Raw genomic sequence first — 21,091 nt, forward strand, 5'->3', positions numbered from 1 at the left:
TTTTATCAAAAAAATTGCTGAAAGAAGAGTAATTAAAAATGATAGCCATTCCATTAACTCTAAAAAATATTAAACATCTTATGATCAAACCTTGGAGGAGGTCACTGGTCTCCTGGTGCCAAAAAAATCGAATACAAAAAACTTAAAAATTAAAAATTTTAAAAAGAAAATTGCTTGAATTCGTTATAAAAAAATTATGAAAAACAAGGCATTACATCTAAAAGCTATGCGCCAACCTATAATCAAACCCTAGAGGAGGTCATGTGGCTCTAGAGGCTGGAAAAACCTAAAAAATCACAAAATTTTCAAAAACTTGAAAATTGCAAGTTTCATTAAGTAGACTGCTAAAATTTGTGATAATAAACGTTGAAAACTAATCCATGGCCAAAAAATATTTCCAGCAACTCATTATCAAATCTTAACAGATTTTTTGGTAGGCTAAAAAACCTGAATAATGACAAACGTCAAAGTAATTGAAAAGTTTTTTAAAAAATGCCAAAATTCCGAGGTGTTGAAATCTGGAAAAACATTGCATTACCTTTAAAATTATACAGTAACCTAGTGTCAAATCCTAGAGGAGGCTCTTGAGGCTGGAGAAACAAAAACCGATATAAATTTCAAAATATACTTTAAAAAAATGCAAGTTTTATCAAAAAAATTGTTAAAATTTGTCATATTAAAAAATTGAAAGCTATTCCATGGCAAATAAAAATTTTTCAGTAACTTATTATCAAACCCTTAAGGAGATTTTATGGCACCTGCGCATGGAAAGACGTGAAAAATGAAAAATATCAAAAAACTGTAAAAAATTGCACTTTTTGTCAAAAAAAAAGCTTAAATTCGTGATGTTTAAATGTTGAAACAATTCCACTACCACTAAAAAATATGCAGTTAGCTTTTTATAAAACTCTAGAGGCGGTTTCTTGACACATAGGGCTGAAAGAACTCAAAAATAACAAAAAGCCAAAAATGACAAAAAGCCTATGGAAAATTAGTATAAAATTGCGTGTTTTTAGCGATCGGTTGTTCGTCAGTAGGCACGAAAGGGGGGGGGGGGGGTTGGGTTTGGTGCACCGGGGGCTGATGGCGAGGGGGGGGGGGTGAGTGGCATCGGTGGGGTGGGGGCAACAGCGCGGTCGGGGGTGAAGACAATGGTGGGGGAGGGGGTCAACAGTGGGGGTGTCTTCAACCTCTAAGAACCGCCCTTCACACCATAAGAATAAGTCTAGTACACAGTTTTAGCTGAAACAGAGCTGAAAAACTCTGAGAGCACTTAATGTCCGCTGGTCGCCACCTGTTTATCCTGTTTTTGAGGACGAAAAGTCAAAAGCGTCAGACAAAAAATTGGCCAAGCGAAAAATCGCATAAAAAAAGACCGACAAGCCTAATATATTTGCTACAAACTTCGTTTGAGAGAAATTAATATAGAAGAATAAAATTATTTTTACTAACCTACTATGTATATAAACATACCCGTCAGATTGCCGGAAAATAGCCGCCGTTGATTCCCATAACTCTATTGGGATTGAAAGAAGAGAAAAAATCAACTGAAAATTGATTTTTGTATAAAAACATTTTTAAGTGCGATTTACTTTGATGTCATTTCGTAATTGAACATACTCCTGTCTCTCAGTGGGAGGCTACAGGGTCTAGTATCAATGCCAATAAGCATTATAGATAGTAACTAAAACTTATTAGAACAAAGTTAAAGTACCGGGCATCTAAAAATGGGCTTTATGGGTTTCTCCCGTTTCTATTTCTGAATTTGATTTTTTATACTGACTCTCTTCATTTTGAATTGCTTTGCTGAGCAGCTGCTGTTTAAAAAGACTTTGAGCAGAATGACAGAAGAGTGAAACTACTCTAGAGAAGTCAAAAAGATTATACGCAAAATGTCGAAAAAGCGGCAAAATGGGTAACGCGAAAAAGTTCGACGAAGTAAAAAAAAAATAGGAGCGCTATAATAGCCAGATGAGAAGATGAGGGCGACTATTAAAAATTCGCTTGCTTAATAAAAAATTTTTCATACATCAATTTTTTACATATCTTTATTGTTCCAACGTCGCCTCTAAAATTGCAAGACAAAAATTTGAGTGCCGAAAACCTGCACCTCGCTATTAACGAATTTACGAATTGCAGAAAAAATAGACATCCTTTCCAAAAATGCAGAACCTGGAATCTAGTTTTAATCTCCATAGACAATACAATTTATCCATTGACTATAAAGAATAACTTAAAATTTGAAGGAAAATTATATTTGATATGGGTGGCGGCAGTGTCAAATTAATAAGAGTGTAGGAGCAGGAGATCACTAGACCCTTTAATTTTAAATACCTAACATAGCCAACAGATTGCTGGAAAATAGCCGCGATAGACGCTTGTGGCCTTCCACGAATGGAAACAACCAAAGAAATAAGGGATAGATCGACCACCAGTCCTTTAATAGACCACTAGGGATAGATTCGGACTGTCAATTTTATGACACATACGGTCTATAAGGAAAAAGTGCTAAGAGAGCTTTCTCGAAATTGATATTCGAAATCAGGAAAACAAGGCTAATACTCAAGAATTAGGACATGTAAGTTTGGCACTACTTAGATGCACACTATTGATCTTTAACTAAAATGTTCATAAAATTTAAAGTTCCATAAGTGAAATCAGAAGTCATTTTTTTGAGTGAGGTAAGTCACGAAATTAGCCTAAAAACAGAAATGACGTCACGCAGACTATTTTTAACTGCAAAACAATAGAAATTAATGAAAAAGTCAATTCTAAGAAGTCAATTCCAAGAAGTCAGGTCGTAAGAATCATCGATGGAGACGACGAATTAAAAAAACATAGCAGGACAAGTCTTGGCGTACAATTCAAAGAAATTTCATTGACTAAACAGAAAACTAGACCAAGAACGGACTATCAATGTATTGGGAAAACCATTTAGAAAAAAAATCCGATTCAAAAAAATCGAAAAACTGTAAAAATCAAAGTGAAATTGCCGCATGTGAACAAAAAACAACTCAACTAGCGAGAAAGCGAATTTTTGTTCAAACACCGTTTTCTCACTCTACTTTAAATTTAGAGCAAAAAAATTTCACGCCGCAAAACCACTCGCTTTTTCGCTCCACTTCCTGTTTCGGCGTGACCAAAATCACTACTCCAATTTGACTTCGAAAATCATGAAAATGTGTGAACAGATCTTAAAGAAAAAGACAGCGCTCCAATACAATTCAAATTCTTTGAATTGTAAAAAAATAGGAGCGCTATAATAGCCGGCTGAGAAGATGAGGGCGGCTATTAATAATATAAAATTATTTACATTATACTATTATCATTACGATAATAGTAAAAAAATAAATAATATAAAATAATATAAATAATGTAAGATAATTTAATATAAATAACTTCAATGTCTAGTCCCACCTCGAACATTACACAAAGCATTATTAGCGCGAAAACACTGATTAGTTTTGTCTTGCGATTATGAAAATGTGGTCATATGGAACAGGATATAGTTCCCCATTTTAACGCCTTCGGAATATGGTTTGCACTTTTCGGGACAATTTCGCTTATTTTTAAAACATAAACAACCAGAAATTTCAGAAGTTGTCGGAATTTTATCCAAACGTCTCCCGATTTCAAACAAACTTTTGCAGTTCCTGAGTTTATAACTGAGTTTATTAGCTGCTTAGTAAAGTTTTGCAAAATATGGTCACGCATGGCGCTTCCCTATTCTATATGAATAACAAGCTGTTTTTTAATAGTTTACAGAACGGACCAAGCTTCAAATAAATCCAAAGATCAGACGTGTTACAACACATAGCGCACCTTTTCTTCCATAACTTCAAATTTGAGACCAGATGTGAACAGTCTCTTCAGCTGGATTAGTGCAGTGACTCTGAATTGCTCCTCGTGGTCCAGGGATAGCTGGTCTGCATCGAATTCCACTGTTGCAGTGCTGAATGGCACTATGTTGGGTGGACCAGCGATACGGATGCGCTCTATTTCAGCCAGTCTTTCTTGCTCCAAGCGCTCTAAGCAGAACAAAAAAACACTAAAAGTTGTTCGATTGCACAACAGGCTCAACAAAAATCAGCTATTTCGTTTTCCTATGGAGAATTCTGTTTCCATAATTGGAATGGCTGAACTCCTGTACAAAATTTGGGCGAGCCAATTCAATTGTGGGTTCACATTTCTATTCATATTAATCAACACCGTTCAAAAACTAAATGTTAATCAACCTTTGTCCGATAGCATTTCGATAAGAATCATTCAAATAATAAGATTCACGAGGATTTAAGTAAATTCTGACCTGCTTCTAACTCTTCTGGTGTCTTCTGGACTGGAGATTTCGCTTTGCCTTTAGGAGCCTGAAACAGTCGATATACCTTCAATTAGCTTTAAAATTCCAAATTAGAGCGATTTGAACAAAAAATCTGAATTTCAGTCTGAACAAGAAAAAGTCAATAAACTAATAAAAACGAATTGCTCAAACGACTGTTGAGAAGTAAATAACTTTGTTTAAGAAAAAACAATAGAGGGTCAGATAGTCAAGACTACCGAGTTGATTATCAGAGAAATCTGACTTTGCTCAAAGCAAAATACTCATTTAAGTAAACTCCCCTTTTTTCACTAAATCTTAGTCAACGAAAGTTTTCGCAAATAACAGCAGCGTCAGGTTACAATTGAGTTTCTCGTACGCTTTGTTAGTTGAGATTCTTTTTCTGAAATCTGCTTCTACTTGTGTTTCAATTGTTAGTTCATAAGTTATCAAAATTTCCCAAAGAGGAATTCCGTCAATTTTTTGTGTTCCAAACTCTTTCTGAAGAGAAGGGTTCATAAGGTTAAAGTTTTTTCTGATTTCAACAAAACGTACCAACATAAATTTGGAGGATAGAATTCAAAAAAAAATCTAAACGAAATTTACTTTTTTTAAAACATAGCCGGCAGATTGTCGGAAAAAAGCCGCCGTTGACGCGCTTGATGCACATCGGGATTGAAATAGAAAAAGAAAAAAAAGAAGAGATAAATTGACCGAATATATTTTCAGTGTCAAAGTGTTCAAATTTGGCGTGCAGTTTTAGTTGGATTCTAAAACTACACTTAATTCAGCTTCTAAACTGAAAGCTAATAAGCTTAATACCAATGTCAGCTTGCGAACACTCTAATGAACTTTGATAACATAATTCTCAATGACTTAATGACCGGGCTTTATAGGTTTATCCCGTCTCTTTTGATTTTGCTCTTTTGACCTTAACTGTATTCATTATCTTGCGTAATTCATTGAGTGAATGGATTTAAAAACCATTCCGTTGAAACAGTGAGTGAGGTAAATCAGAAGTCAAAGGTAAAAGTCTTGACTTATGTAAAACGAAAACGTGATCAAAAGGTAAAGCAAATTAAAAAACATAGCATGACAAGTCCTGGCGTACAATTCAAAGAATTTTCATTGAATAAACAAAAGATTCGAACTAGTAGGGACTATGAGTGAACTGAGAAAACCATTTCTAACAAAAGCAGATAGCGAAAACCATCAAGAAAAAAATCCCATTCAAAAAATCAAAAAACAGAAAATCAAACAAATTGCCGCATGTGAAAAAAATCACTAGCGAGAAAGCGAATTTTTGTTCAAACCACGTTTTCTCATTACTTAAAAATTAGAGCAAAAAATGTCCACGCCGCAAAACCACTCGCTTTTGCGCTCAACTTCCTGTTTCGGCGTTACCAAATCACCACTCCAATTTTTCAAAAATCATAAAAATGTCTGAGCAGATCTAAAAAAAAGACAGCACCCCAATACAACTCAAATTCTTTGAATTGTAAAAAGGAGAGCGCCTAAATAATAGCCGTTGAGAGGCTGACGGCGGCTATTAATTAGATTTTGGATTTATTTTTAAGGTTTAAATAGCAGCAAAAGCAACTTTTGTAGAAAAAAGCAAGCATAGCTGGCAAGTTGCCAGAAAATAGCCGCAATAGCTTCGTAGATCTGCAGTCTCAAAAAAACAGTAAAAAAGACAGACCAAAAAAAAATTCGTGTTTTCATTGAAGGCTGATATGTCAATATTTTGATTGAAAATCTGTATAAGTTTTGCTGCCTCTATTAGCTGCTCTCTAATAACCTTCATTTAGAGTGACAAACCCATTTGACTTTATGTCTTTGAATTAAAGTAAATAAAAGTCAATTTCAATGTGAGGAAGCCATTTTTGTGAGTGAGGTAAAAGTGTGACCAAAAATTTAATCACGCAAATGAACAAAAAAACTCGCTCCATTAAGAGCGAAAAATGACGTCACGCACGCACTTCAGTTGAAATTGCATGAACGAATGAACAAAAAGCAGATTTGAAGTAGTGAAGTCATATGGGCGTAACAAAAATAGCGACGAAATAAAAAACATAGCAGGACAAGTCCTGACGTACAATTCAAAGAATTTTCATAGACTAAACCAAAGACTAGACCTAGTAGGGACTATGAGTGAGCTGTGAAAACCATTTCTAAAAGAATCAGATCAAAAAGTTAAAAAAAACAGAAAATCAAGGTTAAAATGCAGCATGTAAACAGAAAACCACTAGCCAAGTGAAATTTGGTTTAAACAAAAAAACTAGGCCTAAAATGAACTATGAATGGATTGGAAAAACGATTAACAAAAAAATCCGATCCAAAAAATAGAAAAGAAACAGTAAAAATCAAAGGAAAATCACAAAATCAGAAAACAGTAAAAATCAGAGGAAAATCAACAAAAAATCACAAGCGAGAAAGGGAATTTTTGTTCAAACCCCGTTTTCTCACTCCACTTTAAAACTAGAGTTAAAAAACTTCACGCCGCAAAACCACTCGCTTTTTCGCTCCACTTCCTTTTTCCGCGTGACCAAAATCACTACTCCAATTTTACTTCAAAAATCAAAAAAATGTGTGAACAGATCTTAAAGAAAGAGACAGCGCCCCAATACAATTCAATTTCTTTGAATTGTAAAAAAACCAAGAGATGGCCAATAATAGCCCCGGCTATCGCTGTGCGGCTATTAAAAACATAAACCGACAAATATCGGAAGAATTGCTCTTTAACGACAGGCGAGGCAATTTAATTCATGGTCTTTAGTCTAGAGCAATTTTTCTTTATTGGTGCAAAAAACTTGACCCCACCGGGATTAGAAGCACTGACCTCTCGAGCCATGGCCACCCGCAATAACCACTGCGCTACGGGTCACTTAATTTTATATTAGCAACTTCGAAGCACTAGAGACCACTGCGCTACGAGTCACTGCAACCGATTTTATATTAGCCACTTCGAAGCACTAGAGATCACTCCAAAATGATGGAAAGAAAGCGTGAGAAAGTCACTTGAGAAGTCAAAGAATGTTCTAGAAGAAAAACGCAAAATTGTAAAGCAAAAAAATTTTCATTAAAAAAAGACACACGTTTACAATAATTGCTATGAACTTCGTTCAAGAGCAATTAAAAACCTATGTCATTGAACACAAGCTGGAACACGAAAACATAGCTGAGCCAGTATATTGCCGGAAAAAATCCGCCGTTGGCCACCTTGAGCCCCACCGAGATTGAAACAAAAAAGATGCAAACTCACAGGTTGTTTTCTAACTATAGAAAAGTGTTCTAATTGTGCCAGCATTTTAAGTTAGATCACAAAACTATACTTTTATTCAACTTCTCAACTGAGGACTGAAGTTCACACTAATGCAGCTACTAATTGTTTTATTGAACTCCGAAAAACTGATAAAAAATAACTTTAGAACTACCGGGCTTTATTGATCTATCCCTTATGTTTTGATTTTGCCGGTGACTGCATTCAGTATATTTCGTAACCTTTTTTGAATGATTTCAAAAATTAGGTCAATAAGCTTGAAACTTATACCAGTTAGCAGTATCCTCTAAGGAAATTTAATAACTCAAAGCACTGTCTTTTGACCGTGACCTTATTTACTACATTAAGCAATTCAATGGTCAAAAGTTTTAAATCAAATCAGTTGAAATAGGAAAAAGAGGTAAATCAAAAGTCAATCGTTCAATATTACAAAAGAGCCCAATAATAGCTGGACGGGGAGATAAAGCGGCCACTGAACATAGCCAAATAGTCAATTGCACTCGAATCAATGACGGCGAGTTGGCGTCGTCAGAAGTTTTCCTTTACTTTACGAGACTAGCCTCACAGGGAGTTAGAAAAGTGGGAGGGGAGATGGGGGAAACAAAAGGTGCAGAAAACCAAAACTGCTTTTCACACAAAACTGTGCCTCCTCAGCAACTTCAGCGAACCGTAAACGTGAAGACTGATGAGGCTCTAAGTATATGCTAGAATATAGGTCTGGGAAGCCTAAGGCTACTACCTACAACTCAGAGCCGAGGGTACTTGCACAGAGGATTAGCTTGAATTGCTGAAGGATTCCCAGACTCGATTGTAACTTATTTGGACACCAATTCTGCTGTTTCTTGAGGCATGAAAAAATATTGAAAACTGCTTAAACAATTGACAGTCTTTTAGCAGAGCGGTATTGGAACTTCATATTTTGTTTCTGGGGTCAGTTTTGGCGTTCTAGTCTTCTTGATCTAATTTCACATGACGACTCAAAAAAAAAACTTAGCTGTTGTAATTGTGCTTCCAAATTTTTTGCAAGAAGCTTGCCTTTATGCGTCCAAGTATATTACAAAATTTGCTGTATTTTGCCGTAGAGTAGCGAAGAAGTTTGAAAATTTGAATAAAACGTGAAGGGTCTTAATGATAGCGAAAAATTTGAAATTGGTTACCTTGCTCCGCTAAACTGTTGTAATAGCAGCTGTTGTAAATTGGGGTCTAATAGACATAGTGCCATCGTGCCATAGGGAGCCTTGCTTAAAGCTTGCCGGGGAGGGGGAGGAACGGTTGTGGGGGGGGGGGGGGGGTGTGGCGAGCGGAATGATGGGTCGAGCGTGCGGGGTTACGGGTGTAATGAGATTGGAGGTGGATGGGGTCAAACTCTCTTCTCAACATAATTTTGTCTTTTCAACAGTTTCGGTGAATCGTATGCTCACCGACTAGTGAGGCTTCAGAAGAGAACTGAAGTCAGCGACTTAATGGCCTCAACTCTTTACCTGTTTATCCCGTTTCTGAGGACAAAGTCAAATGATCAGACGAAAAAACTACCACACAAGTCGGTAGTACAAAAATATGCATTAAAAAGACCAGCAGGACTAATATAATTACTAACTTCGTCTGAGAGCTATTAAGACAAAGCTTTTTTTACATAAGAAACAGCCTGGCTGGCGACCTTTTTATTAGCAGCATCTTTCTCCTGTGCCTCCTGGACCAGGTCAGCTGATTTTATGAGTCTCTTCTCCACATTTGAGATAAATGGGAACCTCACGTGGTACTTCCTCTCTATCACTGGATACTCGCCTCCATTCTTCTCCGCCTGTAGACATGCATCCCGCAATCAGCATAAATAAATTTAGAGCCAATATCACGTAGTCTCAATTCTGCTCAGAAAAGCCTTTTTTAGATATCGTTAGACTTCTAAGAATGTCCGGATTGTTTCCTTTATTGCCCCCCCCCCGCTCGTACTTTATGCACCCCATTTCCAAAATATCTGCCACAATACAGCAAATGGTTGAGTTAATACACCCCACGTATTATATTCACCCATATCCAAACAATTGACTAAAGAAGCATCGGTTTTTCGACGTTCTTCAAGAGCTAAATCGAAACTTCACACGAAACGAGCGCCAAAACCACGTGCTAGACAAACTTTTGCTATGGTGCCCGGAATATTAGCCAACGTGAAAATTAGCCGAAAAAGAAGCATTAGAAGAATAAATTGATCAGATAAATGCTGTCAGCAAACACAATTGCGACGCGCAATTATCAAACTCGCTTGCACGTGAAATTAACACATTTGGCCGTGCCTCAGCAGCCTATGGGACTTGATATGAATCTATGACAGCCGAACAAAATATCACGCCCCAACATGTTCTTCTAACAATAACATTTGAGCGTTCCGCAAACCTTGATTGGTTAATGTCTCCTTTTCGGCTTATATTCACGGCACCATCGACATACATCTTGTCCATAACCTATATATTTTTTTACTATAACTGAAAATCCTAATTCTATTTTATTTTTGTTTACACAAATAGGAATAGAATTGAACCCAAGACCACATAAACTTCTGAGGTAATCTCTTCGATCGCAAATAAACCCTGTACCTCATCAAGTTCAGCTGGATTAGGGATTCCTCTGACAAATGGGATTTTTACAGTGATTCGAGCCTCGTTCTTCAGCAACTCCGACCTTTTGTTCATCCCTTTGAAGTCATGTCTCTCATCAGCAGTGATAATGACGTCATCCAAGCTAGTCAGATTACCCAGACTATCAATTGTGTAGCCACGATAGCTCGGCATTAGCTAAAAAATATCCAATTAAGACAGTCTAGTTTCTAAAATGATTCTCTTGAACATATCTTTATTGTTCAACGTCGCCTCTAAAATTGCAAGACAAAAATTTGAGTGACGAAAACCTGCGCCTCGCTATTAACGAATTTACGAATTGCAGAGAAAATAGACATCCTTTCCAAAACTGCAGCACCTGGAATCTAGTTTCAATCTCTATAGACAATACAATTTATCTATTGACTATAAAGAATAACTAAAAATTTGAAGGAAAATTTAGATTTGATATGGGTGGCGGCAGTGTCAAATTAATAAGAGTGCAGGAGCAGGAGATCACTAGACCCTTTAATTTTAAATACCTATAAATCATAATACCTATAAATCATAATATAAATCTAAATACCTATAAATCATAATTTTTTAAAAGAAAAACAACAATCAGACTCTGAGTGTCGAAAGATAAAAGATGATAAACTTACTTTTATTATTTATAGATTTATTTTACTTTCTTTTCTGGATTAGGAAGCATTAATTGTCTAACGAAATCTAGGGTTCCGCTTATTAAATCAATATAATAAACTGTCAAAATCCGGCAAACCAACAGACTCAATTTGCCGGATTTTGTCCGGATTTTACGCTTCCTAATCCAGAAAAGAAAGTAAAATAAATCGATAAAGCGAAAGTAAGATTTTTATTTCTTGTCTCTCAAAACTCAGTGTCTGATTGTTGTTTTTCTTAAACAGGGACTTCTGGCTTAAATATTACGCCTAGACAGGGACTTCTGACTGATCACTTTTTTTAGAGATCTTCATTAAAACTCGCGAGTTTTGATTTTCTGCTGATATAACAACTGACTAATTGTTCGTTTTTTTTGGTATACGTTCCATTTGCTATAAACTTCAGGGCTTTTTAAAACTTACACCGTTAATACACTATGGTACCAAAAAGCTACGTGCACCTAACGATTTTTAAAAAAGCAAAAGAAACAACAAATAATATAACATTCTGAGTTCAAATTAGTTCTCTAATAACGCGTCATTACACCTATAGGTTTTTTAACGTCTAGTAGACGGTTTGCATAGTTTTCGTACAGGTTTCTCACGACGTCTGCGTCAATTTCATTCCAAATTTCATACACTTCTAAATTTTCCCAAAAAACTGTCTGTTTTCGTAATCGCTGCTTCAAAATCGCCCATAAATTTTCAATAGGATTCAGATCTGGACTGTATGCTGGCCATTCCAGTACCTCCCACTCGTTTTCTTGGAAGAAATTGCCGATAATTTTTGATTTATGCACAGGAGCATTATCTTGCTGAAAAATAAGGTCCAGGAAATGCATTTTTTCTTCGTAAATTTTCAAAATTTCCAAATAACCGACAGCGTTTAGCTTGTTTGGACACGTAACAAGCAATTTCCGTCCATCTGATCGTATTGCACCCCAAAACGTATTGCAGCATTTCTTGAAAAAAACGCCATATTTTTTGAGAATTTGTCTAACTGTACCTCTGGAAATTGTATCGTAGCAAGAGAAAGCGTTATGAGCCACACGAATTCGCTCCAGTGAGGTTTTGGGATCTTTCAAAACATCGGCAACTAACTTTTTTTCTGATTTTTTTGACAATTTGGGAGGTCTTCCGCTCGATTTTTGGGCCTCGAAACTGTTGTTTTTCAGGTAACGGTTGTATGCATACTGTGCACTGGATCTTGATTTTAATTTAAGTTGCTTTTGTATTTTAGACCATGAAAATCCGACATCTCTTAGCGTAACAACTTGGCAAACGGTACAAGAACAAAGCGGTTTAACCATCTTTTCTGTTTAAGCGGAGAAAGTGAGAATGAAATATCTCTTAAAACTTCACACCTTTTTTCTCTTAAATTTCACACCGAAATATCTCTTAAATTTCACAACCTTTTTCACGCCTTGTCGCAAATCATGCTTATGAAGCACGAATCATGCGTTAAAAGCAGAAATCATGCTGTACGTAGCTTTTTGATACCATAGTGTATTTGAAGAACACAAAATTTAGGGCTTCAATCGTAGCGAAAAAATGATTTAAGACTTAACCCAATGGCGAGATTATTAAATTATTCGCTAGAGAAAATTACGAACTAATTGAGAAAACGCATATCAGACAAAACTTCACGCAATAACATAAACCGACTACCGCCGGACAAAATGCTCTCGAACGACAGGCGGTGCAATCTAATTAAGAGGGGCCGTAGCCTTGATGAATTTTTTTGGGTTCCAACAATTTCCTGTGTTTGCCATTATAGCCTCCCCCGAAATCATAGCAACCCATATTTTATTTACCCTGATGGGTGGTTATATGTTCTATGACCACTAAGCTGGTGGGGGGCACCAGGGAGGAGTTCGAACCCGTGACTCCATCGTCTTTAACTTACGCATTATCGACTTCGCTATCATTGTCTTTTACTTTCCCATCTTACCATCCCACTATCATTTTTTTTAATGAACAGACTTAATTTCTCAATAAGAGCAATTTAGATTAACCAAAAATCAAGAAGTTAAGCATGAAAGAGTCATTCCACAAGTACATTAAAGTGAATGTTCTAAAACAAAAAGTGCAAAAATATTCCAGCGAAAACTTTGGCGACGCAAACATTTCCAATATCTTCAAACGTCATTCCAGAGCAATTAATCAGCTATATTCATATATTAAAATTGTCTACAGCTCCGTAATGGATGCAATGTCGATTAAAATTTTTAAAAGAATAAGAATTCAAAACTAGATTTTATTGCGATCTTATCACTTGTTTCAACAATATTTGTCCAACTTATATTTTGTCTTTCAAACAACTGGTCTCAAAATCAATGAAAGAAAGATATCATATCTTCTATAAAAGTACTCAAAAATACATTTTGCGAATAAGTCGCGCGACCAAAAATATCACGCGAATAACGGACACAGAAAACAAAGATTTATTAAAAAGCTGGATTGAAGTGAGCGAGACCTCACAGGTAGTAACGGAAAAGTTGACAACTGAAGAAAAAGAAAAGGTGAGATTAGCAATAGCTCATTTCAAGTGTCAATATTGCAGCTATTAATAAGACAAAAGTCAAATCTGTTAATAATAATATAAACTTTATGCCAAGAAAATTACCTCACAATTTTTAATTTTCAATCAAATCTCCTTTCGTCTTTTTTATGTCATATATTCCTATAACGACAACAGCTGTTCAATGAGATCCAAATTCCATAACATTCAAATAAAAGAATTAGATTCGAGGATCAGTGAAGTAAAGCATAAAACTCTCAGAAATTTGGATTTTGTCCATTATTGCCCCCAGCCACGTATATAAGTCGGTTGCACCCCCCAAAAAGTTGTATTTTTCTCCTTATGAACATTGTTCTATGTTTGGTAGCTGGTCGTTTATTGTATTAAAGTGAGAAAATTTTTGAGATAAACTTCTGAAATAATTGAACCATAAAAATAAAATCAATGACAAAAGTGAACGCCTGATCGAACACAAAAAGTGCCTGTTCGAACACAATTTTAACTAACTCAATATTGATGGTTTCTTTTGAATTTTATATCGATCACCGAATATTCAGATGTTTAGATCTTAATTTAGAAAATCTGACAGGCCTACTTAGATGAAAAATCCAAATAGAAGTTGGCATGTATTCTGTAACAAGACGTGAAATGAGTTCCACGTAAAATCTGTTCAACGTGATCATTAAATTGCCGACTTCATAATGCAAATTTTTTGCTTGAACTGATGGAGGCATAATCAAGTTGAACAGATTTTAGGAACATAAAAGAACATAGCGTTCGCAACCTCATGTGGCCGAGTTCCATACGTTTGAGGCTCCAACGAAAAAAAATCGGCACTTAAACCAAAACAAGTGAGGATCAAACCAATAATTTTAAAAAACCAGACATCTCTAGCGTCGGGGGCAAATTATTCTCAAACGACCGGCAAGCGGTTACCTTCGATACCCTCCGGGCTTTACCTGTTTATCCAGTTTTTGAGGACGAAAAGTGAAAATGTACCTTTTCAATTCTTTACCTTTTCAATTCTTCCTTTTAAATTCTTCAGTGTATACATTTTTCTTGTCACCTGCAATCTAAGCTAGCGGTATTTTTGTTTAAGATTTATTGTGAAAGTTGCCAAAGAAGATTTTTTAAAAGTTGTTTCTGTTCCGGGAAAAATTAATGTTTCTCGGATAACATATTTTGGAAACAACTCAATGATCCATTTTGGATTATTTAGCATTTGTGCTGCTGAACTTTAATTTCGACTATCTGCTGAATAGAAAATAACCTATTGGTACTTTAGTTTTCAAAAAAAAACGATAATTTTTGCAATTTTTGCTACAAAAAGACGATCGAAAATGCTTCGACGTAACTGTTTCCATTTTGTAATTAACGACAAAATTCACTGTAAAACAAACTATTTTCTCAGAATGAAGACGAATGCTTTGACAGGATATCGATGTTTGATGAAATCTTCAGTTCCACTTTGCTGTCAGTTGCACGAACCTTCTTAGTTTCATGTACCAATAAAAACAAATCAAGTTTCCAGAAAAGCTCAAAAATTGATATTTTTCAGGAACCAAAATTGGAAATTATCAGCACCTTACAATCTCAAGCTTCCCTCGTGTAATTGAATGCTCCTCGAGAAACATAAATGCAGACAAACTTACCGATACAGGGTTTCCACATAATAATAAGGTCCTCAACTTGGGCAGACTCTTCAGGTTCTCCACCAGGATCAGAAGGTCCTTCAGATTGTTGTCACTTAAGTCCAGTGACATTAGATTAGGCCTAAAACCAAATCACTCTCACAGAACAATTACTGTCAAGACGAATGCAGCTGCATGAAATACTAAAAAAAGAACGTAGTATCAATGTCAACAGCACTTAAGATGCTTGCTTGCCAAAATTACAATTTTCACGGGCATTACTTACCAGTATGTGATTGAAATGTGATTTGACAGATTTTCTAGAAGGTTCTTGGCTAAACCCAGGTGCTGGAGAGGAGGAGGGTTCTTAATAAGACTCTCAATATCCGCAATAGAATTCGCGTTGAGCTCCAGAACTTTCAATTTCGGAGGCAGGAACTCAGAATTGATTGTTGACAGATAATTTGCACTCAGAGACAACTCTTCCAAGTTCCGAAGTTCCAAAAGCTTTTCGTCAATCGTACTTACCTGCAAACATAATAAAGGATGTGGCATTATTTATAAACTCGAAAAACCTAGTTCCTCCGACCCACCTTAGTGAGGATTGTTTATTTTTGTTCAGTCAATTTCGGGCGATCGATATATTCATCGTAGGATGATTGTGAGCGGTATCATTAGAAAGCCCATCCAGCGTCGAATATATCATCAAAAAGTTATTTTTGTATTTCGTTTTTTTAATGGATTCATCGAGGTTTGAAATTTTGCGAACAATTGACTTATTTCCGTTGTTTTTGTTCACATTTTCCGCATATTTTCACAAATTTCCCTCAAATTTTCCAAAAATACGTTATAACTGTAAACAATAGAGTTAATGGTTTTAACTTTAGAAACATGAGTCTCGGTGAACTGTTTGTCCAGAGATTTGGATAAAATTTGTCAAAATTCAGCCGTTGTTCATCAAAGTTTGAACCAAATATGATTCTTCAGCACTGTTTAAATTTACTGAAATTACAACACTAAACACTGATAACACAACTTTGTCAAACTCCAAAGAGGGCTAGTTTTTTCTTCGGCTTCCTAGGAGGGTTCTGGAATTGAAACGGTTCAACTCCATTAATCTACAAAAAAAAACATTTATTTTTGACATATTGACATTTTTGTCAAATAATCTATTTCGCATTTTAAATTTGTAAAATCACGTGAAACAATTACTTGTTATTAATGGGCGAGGAGTAAAAACAAAGCTAGTTTTGGAGTTATCGCGGATTTTACGCGCTAAAATCTATTCACATTGTATTGGGGCGCTGTCTTTTCCACCTTTGTTTTTTTCATGCCAATTAAGGTACGGAAAGATTTCAAATCACTACTCATTTATAAAGATCTCATTTACGTGCAAATGAGGCTCAATGAAAATGTATTATAATTTCATTGAAATGCTCATTATTATTATGGCTCCAACGCTGTTTGCGTAAATATGTTTACAAAATTTTGAGTTCCGCCTGAATTCGTTATTTTGCAGTCTTATGACTTAGTCCCCCTAGTGACAGATCCAACTGATGTTCAAAAGAGCATAAAGTGATTCTATTGAGTATTTAGTTGAAAGCTTATGGTTGTTTTGACTCCAAAATTCAAAAAATTATTTTTTATCTTACTTCGGTAAGTTTTAGTTTAATTTTGGCAAAAGAAGTCGATACTTCTATCCAGCTATATTAACTTTATGCTTTGCATTATGCTTAGCTGCCTTATGTTATAAGTAATGTTTTTTGGCTTTGATACAACGAGTTCAAATTTTTTTTAACTTTTGGAATACTGCACATTTATGAGGTTAGTTTTTGTTGTCTTGGCACATTACAACATTTGTAGATTAATTATCATACAAACGTCGTTGATTGAAGACTCGCAATTCCAATGTGTTTAGCTAAAAGAATACTGTTTAAACAACGCTTTCTCGCCATATTTATTTGTTTAACGTTTGCCTCTATTTGTGGTTCTTTTTGTAGTCATACAACCTTTTCTCAGCAAGGAGAGATATCAATGTTTTCCCATGGCTAAAAAATGAACCTATTTAATGATTTCAGTTGATAAATAATGGTCTTCATGACTTGGAAACTAATTGTTTTGCAAAACAAACGTAGTTTTCAAATTTGAATTGTTTTTCCTTTTTGTCAATTTGTTACCTAATATCATAATAACAGGTCCCATATTTCTCTAGTGATGAATAAATTAATTTATAATTTTGTTCAATTTAGTTTTTATGTGTCGCTATTTTTTCTGAATAGTCGTTGAGTTTTGCTCGTAATTAATGTTTGTTTGTTCGCTGTTATGCGACTTTTTGTTTGCCTTTTCTCGTTAGCGGCCGATCTCATCGGCCCTCTAAGGCGGCATTGTCAATTCATTGAGTGGCTTTTGTTTAAATCGAGTTTTTATTCATACACCAATCATTTTTGAATAAGTAGAAATGTGAATTTTTGAAGTTTTTTTAATCTCTTCCTCATTTGGAAGACAATTAATTCAAAAATGTGGATGAGTGGGGTGGGCCGTAACATTTTGTCCAAGCCCATAATACCTAGCCTCCTTGTTATATTAGTTAAAAGCAGAAAAGCTTGAATCAAAATATTCAGCTCTCGTAGTTACCATTTCAATACTTTCTTTACTTTCTCACTTCAGACACACTTGATTATATGCACGATCTTAAGAGACCATGAAACCAATTGGACTATCTGCTTTTTAACCAATAAAAAACGCAGTAATACCATAAGAATTATCAAAATAGCTACATGAGCCGGCGTTTTTCGAAGTAGACAGTTCAATTGGTTTCATGGTCTTTTAAAAAGATCGTGCATATAATCAAATATTTCTGAAGTGAGTAAAACAGTTTTGAAATTGGTAACTACGAGAGCTGAACATTTTCATTCCAGCTTTTCTGTTTGTGAACTAATATAACAAGGAGGCTTAATAAATGTTATTAGCTCGAAGCCTTATATCATTTGAAGAAAACTGACATTTCTGTTAATGAGTCGAAGTGTTCGAAATGTTTTCTGCATAAACTCTGGTGTAAGCTTCTGCGGTTCAGTTATGGCTATCTTCCTAAGCAAAGGCAACTCCTCGCTCCACTCGGCTTCAGAGAACCATGGAGACTTAGAACTTGTGATCAACTGGCTGAGAGTTTCGATGTGATCCTTCTCGCTGCCGTAGTCTAGAACAAACAAGGATGCTCCCTTCAACTATCCAAAGTCAGCGTTTTCTTAAACTTTTGTGTCTCCAAAAATTTACGAGGAGTTTGTTAGGAATTGAATCTGCTATTCGTTTAATCCAGTCAAATTATTGAGTGTAAGTAGTTCTGCCTTATGACTGACTGCTCATTTGACACGTCATTAATTCCAGAGCTCAGCCATTGAACAGAACTGATGTATGGAAACACCAGACATTTCATTTAAAAAAATTCAGACAATCAAAAATAATTTTGTCTAAGACGCATAATAAAAAGAACTCCAGTTAAGAGTTGTGAAAATGGGGAAACTCCCAAGACAACCATAATTTTAATGAACAAAAAATTGCAATCTTTAAAACTCCTCAAATATGCTGAAACAACAACGGAAAACTCGCATATTAAACCACAAATCAGTGGGGCCACTCGGGGTGAAGTGGGGGAGGTAGGTCAAACAGCCTTTCACACAATGAATTTATGTCTCCAAAACAGTTTGGGTGAATCGGAAACTAAGAGTCTAGTCAGCAGAAAGGCTCTGCAAGAACTTAATGCACTACGGGAGTTACCTGTTAACCACGTTTCTTGAGTACGAGAAGTCAGACGAAAAATCGCATAAAAAAGACGCAGTAAAAATATAATGCTACAAACTTCATTTGAGAGCTATTAAAAAGGGAATGAAAGCTTTTTTTCTCTCAAACCATTCTTGAAAAGCCGCTAAGTAGAACAGGAACTGGAAGATCAGAGTAGAAAACAAAAATATTGTTCTCAAGTAAGAGATGCCAGTTCCTCAAAAACAAACAAACTTTTGATAGCTATTGCTTAGCTAACTTGAGCAAGTTGAAAACTCTGGTTGTATAAGCTTTTTTTTAAGTCAAAGAGCAATATGAAATGCTTTTGAGGTATGATAAAAAGGACTCTTGTAACTCATATCCACATTTACCTCTTGAAGCAAGTAGCCGGTAAAAACTATACAAAAAAGTGGAAACAGTTCTAATGAGGAAAATTAACAGCTCTCCCAAGACTCTCCAAAATAATCTAAGAACAATAGAGCTCCAGTTTCCCAGTCTTCAAGAAATTACCATTAGAAATATGCACAAACCATTCAGATGGTATAACGTGTGATGAAAAAAATTTTAATCTATCGTCGATTTAACGACAGCTACATCAATTATTATTAGGAACTTCACAAAAGCGTGGGATATCTCCTTTTCGTATGTGCAGTATAAAGTCATTAATTCAGTCAACTCAGAAGGTCCTCGGCGATTTGCGACAGCAATCGAGCAAGCAGAAGAACGTCCAAGTGAATGTATCATTCGCTGAAATAATAGCAGAAAAAAAATCCACATTTTGAGCAAAACATTTTTCGTCCTGCAGGCTGACTCAGTTTATAAAAGTTGACAGCAAATTTGATCGATAATCAGTCCTGTGGAAAAAAACGAGCGCTGGAAGAATTGCTTGACCTTCTTTCTGATGGCAAAATGTCTAAGTAATCAGTATATACAATATCGTATCCCACAGTGACAATTTTCGATAACAGAGGGAGATCAGACAGTAAACATAAACCGACTAGTGTCAGAAGAATTGCTCTCGAACAACAGGCGGGTGGAAAAACATTTGACCCCACCAGGTTTCGAACGATTGACCTCACGCTTCATAACCATATTCACTCCCGACCATGCTATTTGCCTCTTATTTTTGCTCTGTTGAAACCGAATTTACATTAGTAACAAGCTTTACTTCGGAGTGAGAGCAATAGGATCACTCAAAAATGAAGAACGAAAGCGTGAAAAAGCCCTTTGGAAAGTCAAAGAATGTTCTAGAAAAGCGCAAAATGGTCAAGCGAAAAATTTGCATAAAAAGATCAATACGTTTACAATAATTCCCATGAACTTCGTTCAAGAGCAATTAATAAGCAATAGCCAAGTGGTAAAACATAAGGATACATTGGCATTTCTTTATAACTTAAATTGGCAATGATCAATTTAGTAACTTTTCCGTGGAAAATTTCTAAACTCCTGAGGTTTGTTTTCGACGGCATGCCACAATTGGACGCCTAACAGACAATCGGTAAAAGCGCACTCTTCACTAGGTTTAATTTAGCCGAGATTGTGAGTTCACTTGACACGTTTCTTTTAACTTGATAGAAAAATTTGTTGGAACGTTCAATTCTGGCTTCAATGTGCCGGCTCCAAGATAAATCACTTTGCACGATATGACCAAGATCTTCGGCCGATTTTTCATATTGCAGGATTGAATTATCAAGATGAACTTCGGATCGAAAGACTGTTGAGGGTCAAAAAAGCACTACACTCAAAGTGGTACAAACAAGCTTTTCTCCTTGAGCAAAATTTATTCACCATGGCTTCCTCCCCATTTCAGCGTTTAGATAAAATGCGACAAGAGTCTGGAAGGCTAACCACTACGCTACACGGGCTATGTTTGGTCCTCTATCAAAATTGGTGGGAGGGGGTGGGTTGTTTGAGGGACTGGGGTGGCAGGCATCTAGGGGGTAGATAAAACGCGCATAGTGGGGGCAGGTAGGTACGAGCAGGTAGTGTCATTGGCAGGTAGGTGGGTTGTCTGTAGTCCGTGAGTGCCAGCTAGGTGGCGGAAGGTAGGTAGGTCGGGTGTAGTTAGTTTGGGAGCAAGCGGGAGGGGGGTTTGGAAGGTGGGATGTCTGTAGTTTGAATAGCGACGACGGACTGTTTTATAGAAAATTTCTCAGAATGACCTTTCGACCCAGCAGTTCTGAATTATCATATATTAGAAACTTAACGGAAGTCAAAATTCGAAAAGAAAAGTCAAAATTCAAGCCAAGAACACACGCTTCAACTTTAAAAAAACCTGTAGAATACGAATACTCCT

General features: G+C 36.0%; 1 protein-coding gene across 3 annotated transcripts in view; it reads right to left on the reverse strand.

Moving 5' to 3' along the window:
* The window catches only part of LOC142345684 (leucine-rich repeat-containing protein 43-like), a 40,702-nt gene that overhangs the window by 18,252 nt on the left and 1,359 nt on the right, over positions 1-21,091 (reverse strand). For all 3 annotated transcript variants that reach the window (XM_075397913.1, XM_075397912.1, XM_075397911.1), the window contains exons 3-9: positions 18,021-18,214; positions 15,305-15,546; positions 15,040-15,160; positions 10,187-10,384; positions 9,253-9,396; positions 4,307-4,364; positions 3,823-4,028 (exon numbers count right to left, since the gene is read on the reverse strand). In XM_075397913.1, coding sequence (XP_075254028.1) covers positions 3,823-4,028; positions 4,307-4,364; positions 9,253-9,396; positions 10,187-10,384; positions 15,040-15,160; positions 15,305-15,546; positions 18,021-18,214 — 1,163 coding nt within the window. The remainder of the gene's footprint in view (positions 1-3,822; positions 4,029-4,306; positions 4,365-9,252; positions 9,397-10,186; positions 10,385-15,039; positions 15,161-15,304; positions 15,547-18,020; positions 18,215-21,091) is intronic.

This window comes from Convolutriloba macropyga, chromosome 9 (genome assembly GCF_964194025.1).
Source record: "Convolutriloba macropyga chromosome 9, txConMacr16.3, whole genome shotgun sequence".
Lineage (NCBI taxonomy): Eukaryota > Metazoa > Xenacoelomorpha > Acoela > Convolutidae > Convolutriloba > Convolutriloba macropyga.